General features: G+C 37.6%; 3 protein-coding genes across 3 annotated transcripts; 1 reads left to right on the plus strand and 2 right to left on the minus strand.

The window, feature by feature from the left end:
* Window positions 1–929: 929 nt before the first annotated feature.
* On the plus strand, window positions 930–4,309 carry LOC149406735 (putative serine/threonine-protein kinase PBL7). Its single transcript, XM_089608461.1, has 6 exons — window positions 930–1,533; window positions 1,618–1,875; window positions 1,961–2,133; window positions 2,230–2,309; window positions 2,407–2,554; window positions 3,669–4,309. The coding sequence occupies exons 1-6, from the start codon at window positions 963–965 to the stop codon at window positions 4,020–4,022; spliced, it is 1,584 nt and encodes a 527-aa protein (XP_089464587.1). The 5' UTR covers window positions 930–962; the 3' UTR covers window positions 4,023–4,309.
* A 519-nt stretch (window positions 4,310–4,828) lies between these two features.
* PC1 (pollen calcium-binding protein 1) lies at window positions 4,829–5,524 on the minus strand. Its single transcript, XM_089626792.1, has one exon. The coding sequence runs from the start codon at window positions 5,293–5,295 to the stop codon at window positions 5,041–5,043; it is 255 nt and encodes an 84-aa protein (XP_089482918.1). The 5' UTR covers window positions 5,296–5,524; the 3' UTR covers window positions 4,829–5,040.
* Window positions 5,525–6,943: 1,419 nt separating this feature from the next.
* On the minus strand, window positions 6,944–10,473 carry LOC149406737 (putative fructokinase-6, chloroplastic). Its single transcript, XM_089608465.1, has 7 exons — window positions 10,150–10,473; window positions 9,716–9,924; window positions 9,409–9,621; window positions 8,475–8,672; window positions 8,246–8,383; window positions 7,989–8,105; window positions 6,944–7,346 (listed from the first exon to the last, which is right to left on the minus strand). Exons 1-7 carry the CDS (start codon window positions 10,283–10,285, stop codon window positions 7,212–7,214), a joined length of 1,146 nt encoding a protein of 381 aa, XP_089464591.1. The 5' UTR covers window positions 10,286–10,473; the 3' UTR covers window positions 6,944–7,211.

The raw sequence follows: 10,473 nt of genomic DNA on the forward strand, positions 1-10,473 counted from the left end.
CTTTTTGACAAAAACAAAATCGAGATCTAATCTCTATTAAGAACTTCAAAAACTATTTTTAGTTAAAAAATAAATTGATTATCGAACATTATTTTGTAAAGACTTATTTTTTTTTTCATTTAAATTAGTTTAAATGTCAATTGACAAAGTTTGACGGTTCAAAACTCTGTATATATTCATCACATTACAATCCAACCACATTAATTTAATGAATTAAGTAAACCCAACCTCTTTTTCTCTCTCTCTCTAGTACTATACACAGTTCCATAAATACATACACAATACCAATTCACCTATACACGCATTATAATAATAACGAAAAATAGTGACTGTAATACTGAATGTTTGATCTAAATATTATTTATATGCTCAAATTTTTTTTTCTTTGATAAAAATACCAAATGATACGTTATAGTGGGTCCGTTACTACTCGGACCATTAAGTTCAACATAAATTTTAACGGCAAAATATTTACATGTAACTAAATTGAAACTTTGAGTATTTTTGCCAAAAAAAAAATGAGTATAAAAATAGTGTTTTGTCTAAACATTGAATATTCTTGTCACCATTTTCCCTAAAGTTACCTATATAAATATATAAAAACTCAAAATTTACTATATAATTAATCGGTTATAAATTTCAAATAAATAATTAGTAACTTTATTAAAAAAACTAAAAAATATTAATAATTGTAAATATTTGTCAATAATATTAACATTCAAACAATAATATATCATCATAATGACTATTTATAAAAATTAATTATTTAACAAATTTTCAAATTTTAATAACTTAATTACACAATTAATTAATTATTATAATAAATAATTATTATCATTATTACATTCACTTGTAACTTATATAGCTTTCTTTATTTTCGCTGTCTCGATATTCTCTCCCTTCCCAACCTCCACGCAAAGAACCTCTCTCTCTCTCTCTCTCTCTTTTTGTTTCTAAAAAAAATGGGTTATTCCCAAGGCACTTTCACTTCCACTAACTCCGAAGAAGAGCCTCCTCCTCTTCCTCCGCCGCGGAACGAGCGTAACAGAAGAAGAAGGAGCGACATTAAAGCGATGTTGGAGAGAGTGGCTTCGGAGCTGGGCTTGGCTTGCTTTCTTCCTCCGCCGGCGAGGCAAAAAGCAGTCGCGTCTTCTCCGGGAGAGGATGAGACGAAGAGGCCGTCGGAGCACAACAAGGCGTGGCTCTTGGCCGAGTCAGGCGGTTGCGCCGGCGCCGGCGCCGGCGGTGGGTCCCACCTCCTCAATAATGCGGACCCGCAGTCGGTTCACTCCTCTTTCAGGTTCAGCTTCTGCTCTCAGCTCGAGCTCGACTCCATGAACATGACCTCCTCGGCCTCGGCCACGGTGCTCATGGTCAACCTCGACAGTGGGTCCCGCGAGTCCAAGCCCAAAGAGGTCAACAATAAGTGGACCAGGATCGAGTCTCTCGAGAGAACCATCTCTCCGGTCACCAACTCTCTCGTTAGGTTCACTTTCGCTGAGATTCTCTCCGCCTCGAGAAATTTCTCTAAAGGTTTCTTCTTTTTTCCATACTTGATGAGAATATTATTGATTTTTTTTTTTGAAATGGGAGTTTTGATTTTTTTTTTGTTGATAGGTAGAGTATTGGGAAGAGGGGCTTTGAGCTATGTGTTTAGAGGGAGAGTTGGGTTTTTTAGGACGTCGGTTGCGATTAAGAGGCTGGACAAAGAAGACAAGGAATCGTCGAAGGCGTTTTGCAGGGAATTGATGATCGCGAGCTCTCTTCACCACCCGAACGTTGTTCCGCTCGTCGGGTTTTGCATAGATCCCGAAGAGGGTTTGTTTCTCGTCTATAAGTACGTCTCCGGTGGAAGCTTGGAGCGGCATTTGCACGGTATGTTCTCTCAATTTCCTTTCGCAATCTCGATGTCCTTTTTTCGGGTGATTTATGGTGTGTGAATGATAATGATATTATGCAGAGAAGAAAAAGGGAATCAAGGGCTCTGCAGCGCTTTCTTGGTCCGCAAGGTACAAGGTGGCCGTCGGGGTCGCACAGGCAGTGGAATTCTTGCACAACGGAACCGAGAGATGTGTTGTTCACCGAGACATTAAGCCCTCGAATATCCTCCTCTCGTCGCGCAAAACACCCAAGGTTTTATATCTCTATCGCTTGCGATTTTTTCGATCTGGTTTAGGCAAAGAGGTTTGACATTGCTGATTTCGAATGTGTATGTGTTTGATTTTGCAGCTGTGTGATTTCGGGTTGGCAACGTGGACTTCAGCCCCGTCGATCCCTTTTCTCTGCAAAACCGTCAAGGGGACATTTGGGTATGATCACAACAACCCTTTTTTTTAGTGGGTTGACCTTTTTAGTGCTTTCCTTTCGAGTTGTTGATCAAAGTTAAAATTGTTATCGGCACCGCAGTTACTTGGCGCCCGAGTATTTCCAGCACGGAAAAGTGTCGGACAAGACAGACATTTACGCTCTCGGGATAGTTTTGTTGGAGTTGATTACCGGAAGAAAGCCGATCGAAGCAAGAAGGCCTCAAGGAGAAGAGAATTTGGTCCTATGGGTAGGTTCATTAATCCGAATTTTTTTTGATAATTTTTTTTTTTGGTTTATCATGTCATGGACTTATCTAAATTTTATTGATAACTTATTTCTGGTCACCTACTAATTTTATTAAACTAAGTCCCTTTTAGGCTTTCTTTATGTGCCCACTGAGCAGTATTTTTTCCTTATAATATTGGTAAACTAATATACAGATGAAACTGTACAAGCAATTGGCCCAATGATTATGTATTTGTGGGGGGGTTTTTGCATCAACTTAAAACTATTAGGTGGTCTGTCTTCCAATCAAGTAAGAAACAAAATAGCAATTAGGTGTGGGCTTTGAAGTTGCTTCAGTTTGTCTGTGATGGGTTTTTTTTTTCCTAACAGAAATGGAATTTGTGTTAGTGTTACTAGTTGTGTGATATAACGAGCCCACCATAATCTCCAAACTTTACCCTATTAGATACCTAGTTGAACTACCCTTAAAGAACACCATTCTTATTAGTAGCTGGGGTTAGGGTTAGGGAAGTCAAACTTCTAGCTTGGAACGAAAGAGAAAGACTTGTAATAACAAAATGGTGAATCAGTTAAATAGCCTCTTTAAATTAATGGATTTGCAAAATAACCAAAGTTTGTCTAACTAAAATTAGTGAAATAACCGAAATGTGCAAGTACCAGGTTTCAATATTTGTTTTTACGCTATGACTGATTTTTTTTATAAAGTGATAAATTGCATTTATAAATCGTCAAATATTTTAATTACATTGTCCAAAAAAATTGACAACATAGCTTTGACTTGCTGAAAATTCGTAACTTTAACTATTCTGCTAAACAATTAGTTTCAAATGGCTATTTTGTATAATATTTCCAATGAAAAAAAAAAAACCAACTCGATAGACTTGTTTGGGTTTAATCAACGGATCAATAGTGATTTTTTCCCCCCCTTGTATTTTCAAAACAAACAATGTCCTTTTCATCTGATGCTTGTTTTCAATGTTTCTATTGAAAACAGTATAATTGAATTACTATATCATATTTCCTAAAACATAGCCCAAATTGCTTCAGGTCTAAGATATTAGAACACTCGTGTTCTTTGTATAACAAGGAGGCTAAATTAGCGTCTGAATTCACAGGCGAAACCGCTGTTGGACAGAGGCAAAGGAGCGATCGGGGAATTGTTGGACCCGCGGCTCGATTGCGGTTCGAGAAGCTTCAACCAGATGGCTCGGGTGGTCGAAGCCGCGGCAGCGTGCGTGACGAGCGAAGAGTCTCGGAGACCCGCGATCGGCGAGATCATCGCAATCTTGAGAGGCCAAGAAGAGGACCGCCCCGGTTTCTTCGCAAAGAAGAACCCGGTCGGGTTTGTGGGCAAGGGCTGCGTTATCTCTCGATCGCCGGAGATCAACGGCGAGATGAAGGGCCACCTGGCGCTGGCCATGTTGGGAGTCTCCGAGTTCGAGGACGACGCTCATCTTTACTGCCGTTGAAACGACGAAAGGGGTGATTGGTTTGTTTGTTGTGCTTGTGCTCTTGGTTGATGATGAGAGTCTTGTGTAAGTAAATTATAGGGATTTAGCAAGGAGAAAAAAAAAAACTGACTTGTGTGAATTGTGGATGTACATACATACTATCATTTTTACCTGCCCTCTATTCTCATGGGGGAATAGTGTAATAGTTTATCTTTTTCACATCAGAGTTCTTTGTTTTCTCTTGAGTTGTAATCTTACCCATTGTTATGGAAGATTTGGATTTTTTTTTTCTTTCACAAACTGTTTAAGCCTGCTCTTTAAAATAGGAAATCTTTAATAACGACAAATTTTTATAAAGAAATATTTGTTTTTACTTTTTATACAAGCTAGCCAAGAATATGAACTAGGGAGTCTAATATGCAAAAAATAAAAAATAAAAAGTTTAGAGGGGGTTTGATTTGTAAATTTTTAGGGTAAAAAAATTTTAAAAAAAATCTATAAACTAGTAAAAAGTGCAAAAACAAAATTTGAGGTGGGGCTTCGTGCCCTGCCCCAGATGTTACGAAAGGATACTGATTTACCATGGATCGTGCTTTGGGATTTTGACATAGAACAATAATAACTGTAGTAATAATAATAAACAACGAAACACACGTGTTTTGGAGCTAATAACATCAACCAAATATAAAATATAATTCGAAGCACAATTCGAAAGGTGTTTTAGCATCGAGGCACCACAGAGCTGCTCAAGATACAAGATTATAAAAAAATAAAACTTAGATAACAAATTCTAAAATCCCTAAACGCATGCATTGCATTCGCTCGATCGGTTTATTATTAATATAATTATGATTATCATAATCACATTCTAAATACTACAAATACAAAAGTACTCTTGGACCTCTAGTGAGTAGAGCAGGTACACGCTTATTTACTTTCCTTGCCAAACACGCAAAGGAACCCAAAAGAGAGAGAGAGACATAAACCAAACAAATGGAAATCCATGAACGACGACATTAATTGGATTCGAACAAGATCAGAAGACCTTGGCAATGTCTTTGATCAAGCCACAGTTGGCCTGAGCGAAAGCGGTGAATTCGTCGAGCGAGATGAATCCGTCGCCGTCGGTGTCGATCTCCGACATCATTCGCTTGACCTCGTCGCCGGTCGCCGAGCCCAGCGTCTTCAAGGCTTCGCCGAGCTCGCTCGCCGAGATCTTCCCGTCGCCGTTGCTGTCGAAGCTCTTGAAGATCCTCTCGATCTCTTCCTTGTTGATCTGATTGTCGGCCATAATGTTATTTGTTTATTTATTCTGTGTTATATATTGATGATCGATGATAGGGTTGGGTTTGGATTAGGGCTTTTATAGAGACGTTGGTGCAGAGTAATCTGAGGTGGTACTTGGAATTCGGAATTTAGCTTCAGTCTCGGACTGCCAAAAGAATGAAACTGTCAACTGTTTTATTTTACCGACGTGTGGGAGGTGAGACATTTTAGTAGGATTTCCTGACTTTATTTTTTATTATTATTATTTTTTTCATCCCTTGGTTATGTCCTTCCGTAAATTGCTTTGGTTCCACACTCAAACGTGTTATTTTTAGCAGGGGGTGCAAATGATAGGATTTCAGATTAATTTATAGAAATGCTAATCATTATTACTGTTGGTTAAGAATACTTGTTAACAACATTTCCAATTGAAATTAGTGTGTTCATTATAACAAAAATGATAAATATCTAACAGAATACTCTCACGCATGTGAGTGAGCTGTGCGCTGATAAATAGCAATGTTTTTATTATAAAGTTGAAACTCATTTGTAATAATAAATTTTGAAAGAGAAATTATTATAAAAAATAAAAATAATTTTTTAAATAATTTTTTTTTATTTCATGTTATTTGATAAAAGCGATTTCACTTATGATAAAAGTGATTCTCTAGAATGTCTATTTGCACCCATAAGAGCAAATGATGGTAGCACCAAAAGATAATAGAAGTGAGTCTCACTCCATTCAAAGTATTGATGTGTTTATTATATTAATTTTTTTCATTACAATAAAAAGTGACACCGTAACCATAATCATTACAACTCACGATACTAATGTGTTAAAAAAAATGATATGACATTACCACATAAACAATAAAAACAATTTTTATTTGCATTAGAGTTGCTCTACGAGTATATGTAATAGTAAGCTAATACCACATTGACTCCATTTGTCACATAAGCTTTTTAAACTACAACTTTTTTAAGCAACATTGCTTTCTAGGGGTAAGTCAATATCCATATCTTTGCTTGAATATTAATAATATTTTTTTTAATATATTTTATTCCATTTTCATTGGTTGAAAAAGAAGGGGGGGCCATTGATTTTGTTTGGAGCTAATTTGCTATATGAAGCAAATAGCCAAATGTTGAAACAATGATTGAGCAAATAGTTTCAACTTTGTACGATTTACTAGCAAACCATTGAAGATGCTCTAAACATCAACGATCAGCTGCCTGCTGACCGTTGATGAAAATCAATATTATTTGTTTTGTAGTACGATTAATTATCATGTAAAGTTATTACTATTTTTTTCTTGTTCTTATAATAGAGAGAGAGAGAGATTCTCTTCTCTATCATCTCTATTTTCTTTCTTCTTATTTTTAAGGCTAATGTCTCCCAAAGGCGCCACTATGCAGCTATAGGATTGGATGGCAGCACGAGGCAGTAGATCCTCTGAGATATGAATTTCTGATTGTTTTGAGGATTAATCATTCAACTATTAATATTTCTAATTGCTATTTAGCGCAACTCAGAAAATTAAATAAACGATGGCTCAGTTCAAGACCATAAAGAAGTCGGTCATAATCACTAATAATCATAAGGAAACTCGACATGCATCTGAAAAAGCTCAGGAAGACGCAGAACAAGAACAAGATTTTGATCATGCAAAATATTAAAAGAAAAAAATTGCCACGTCTTCGATAAACTTCGAGGTATCATGGTGTCTACATAATTGAATTCCTCTCTGAAAAATTACAAAATAATATCCTCAGACTTCGGTACAACATCCAAAAAATACCATGGAAACTCTAGCTTTTTATTTATTTATTTTTTTTTTAATTTATTGTTCATTGTTCTAGGCTATAACAGTCCCAGCGACAGGGTGGAAAATGGAAGGTAGTTACACATAATTTACACAGAAAAAAGAATGAAAAAAGAATCTACGCAACGGATTTGAGAACGGCGTTCATCGCAGCTTCTTTAGTCGGCATAGCGGGAATCGCACCTCTCTGCGTGACCGTCAACGCGCCGCAAGCATTTGCAAATCTCAGAGCATCTCTCAGCTTTTCTTCTTTCTGCAAAATCAACACCACTTTCCTAAGTTGATCACTTCTTATTGACTATCTAAGAAAATAATAAAATTTGATGCATAAATTATCTGTAACTTATTACATCGTTCTAGCTGGTGATGCCAATAAATATTAATTGCTCTCGAGAAACTATTGGAAAGAGAGTTTTATGAAAGACTATTAGAAAAGGCAGCCCCGATAATTCATGGTAAAGAACGAGCACAAAAGGCTCATCAAACTGACAGCCTTTCTGAGGTATTTATGGTTTTCATATTCACCCATCAGTTCAATTTTATAATGTTTGTACGTTGAATTAGGAAATTATATGCAAGAGAAATTGTCGACTAGTAAAAAAGAATTAAAACGTGAAATTTCTGGCTCAAAGGGGGGTTCAAATAAGAGCTAAAAAATGTGAAATCTCATCAAAGTTGGTGAACATGAAATATTGGATGCCTAGACGAAGACGTAACGGAAAAATCATAGGTAAAAAAAGAAATACAATTCCACAAAACTCATTAGAGGCATATATTATATTAAGAAGTCGTAAAAACCTCTATACTTTTTTTTTCCTTTTCTTTTAGTTGTATCCACATCGGAGTATCTTATTTGAAGCAAATAAGTTTTTAATTTTGATATAAAATTTAGTACCTGTAGCAAGGAAAGGTCGAGAGCTAGCTGAGATAGAATTCCAGCCACAAATGCGTCCCCGGCTCCGGTAGTATCCACAGCATCTACCTTTAATCCTCCGACTCTTCCATGGAAGTCCTGCTCGTACACATTAACCTCTTTTCATCTTCAGCTTTAGTGTGATTTTTTTTTTTTGGGCAGCCCAAGGAACATAAAGTATCTTTCAAAGTAAAAACGAAAAGCGGAAGCAAATAGGATATCATATGAAGAGCCTTTACCTTGGCGTAATACCTACAGCCTTCAGCGCCTTCGGTCACAAGCAACAATTTAAGGTTCCCGTGAAACAACCTGCGAACGACGTTGTCATCGTTCGGATCCTCTCCTCCCGTCAGAAAAGAGATCTCCTCTTCACTTACCTGAAAAAAAAAAAAAAAAAAAAAAAATCCATTCAACTTAATACAATCCAAAAACTCTATAAAAAAATTTCGGAACACAGAATTATGATACCTTGATGATGTCAGCGTTATCCCATATGCTTAAAATCCCTTCTCGGGCGCTTTCGGCAGAGCTCCACAGAGGAAGCCTGAGGTTGGGATCGTAGGAGATAATGACACCCGCGTCCTTTGCAGCTTTTGCTGCAGCAATGTGCGCCGACTTGCACGGCTCGGTTATTAGACTTATGGACCCATAATGAAATATCTTTGCCTGCCACCGAATATAATAAAAACATGTCAAGAGACTAATGATAAAAGGTCCATTAGGTATATAGCCATATTTACAATTTCACATTGCTATATAGTCAACGTTTCGTAAATCTTAGGTAAATAAAGGGTCCATGTATTTACACGTGTAAATTGACGTAAATACCCCACCATTTTATTTCAACGAAAGGGAAAATCAGGAACGCAATGTCATCTTTATGACTATTTACCTAAGATTTATGAAACGTTGACTTTATAGCAATCCCAAACGTTTTAATTGGCTAGTTACCTAATTTTTTTAATAATAAAATACAGCCATACGGAGGATCATGGCAAAAAACCACAATATAAATAGGGAAAATATCATATTTATCCCGTCTTTAACGAAATATGGCTAATATTTCATTGTTTCTAGAAAAAGTTTTATCGAGTCACGTACGACCCTTTTCATGACTTTCAGTTGAATTTTTCGGAAATTCTTTATATTGGCAATCGGAGAAGATAATATTCCGAGAAAGTCAACCGAACATCATGAAAAGGGTCATATTTGACTTAATAAAACTTTTTTAAGGTGTATAAACACGCTATTTGTACCAATCAATGTGGAAATGGAAAACTTTTTAAGGTTGCTCTTGTTTTCTTGTACAACTTGCTTTTGCAGCTTTCCTTAGTTTTCTAACTGGGACTGATTCTGATATTGCTGCTACAAAACCCAAATATATAAATAAATGTTTGCTTGCCTTCTTGATTAAACCGTAATCAACTTCAGATTCTTGAAGCAGCATGTCAGCGCTCGGATTCCGATAAAACATGAACTCGCGTTCCCCGTCGCTCCTCAGCGTAACGAACGCCAAAGCGGTCCGTGCGCCGGGATCGAATCGCATCCCTTCGACGTTCACGTTGTTCTCCTTGAGAATTTCGGCAAGCATGTATCCGAACTCGTCTTCCCCGACCTGAAAAAAATAAAAACGGAGCCTCGGGTTTGAGTATTTAGTATTTACTGTTTTTTTTTTCTTCGAACAAACGGGAAGCCATTTGATTATATACCTTTCCGATAAATGCCGATGAACCGCCGAGGCGAGCTATTCCGACCGCCACGTTGGCAGGAGCGCCGCCCGGGGCTTTCTTGAAGGCCGGCGCTTCGGACAACGAAACCCCGTTCACGGTCGGGACAAAATCGATCAACAGTTCACCGAAACAAACAACCAGCGATGAGTCCTCTGTTCCCGTCAATCCATCGCCTGAAAATGCTTTCCCTAACACAGGAACAGAATTCAGACTTGGGAAATGTGAAAAAAGATGATCAGAACGGTAAAGTCATTGGCTTTGATCCAATAGATCCTCTCCGATTCAGATCGCCGGCTAGTTTTCACAATGTAGTTCTTGGAATCATAATAACTGAACAGTCTGTCTCGTGATGGAAATGAAAGCCCAAATCTAGCGAGATGAGAATGGGAATATCAGAGCGGACTAGGAAGTACCTTTGACAGTCAATCTCGGAGCGGAAGGAAGGATTTGCGGGCAGGGAAATCCAGACCTTTTTAAGCTCACCGAGTTGCGAGGGAAAGAGGAAGTAACGGAACCACTGAAGCAGAATGTGGCTGAGTGAAGAGCCATGGCTACGAATTCCGATGATCAAGCCAAGGATTTTATCACAGAGGCCAGTTTTGGGAAGCTGAGAGAAGAATCGAAGGCGACCCTGAAAAAAAAAGTAGTAATTTTTTTTTTCTTTCCCGGAGGTTTAGAGAGAATTAAGCGGATCAGCAGTGCAGTAGCGGAGAGAGCAAAGGGGTCGAAGAATTTTA

This window comes from Urtica dioica, chromosome 1 (assembly GCF_054948205.1).
Source record: "Urtica dioica subsp. dioica isolate 48M chromosome 1, U.dioica_male_clone48M_v1_H2, whole genome shotgun sequence".
Lineage (NCBI taxonomy): Eukaryota > Viridiplantae > Streptophyta > Magnoliopsida > Rosales > Urticaceae > Urtica > Urtica dioica.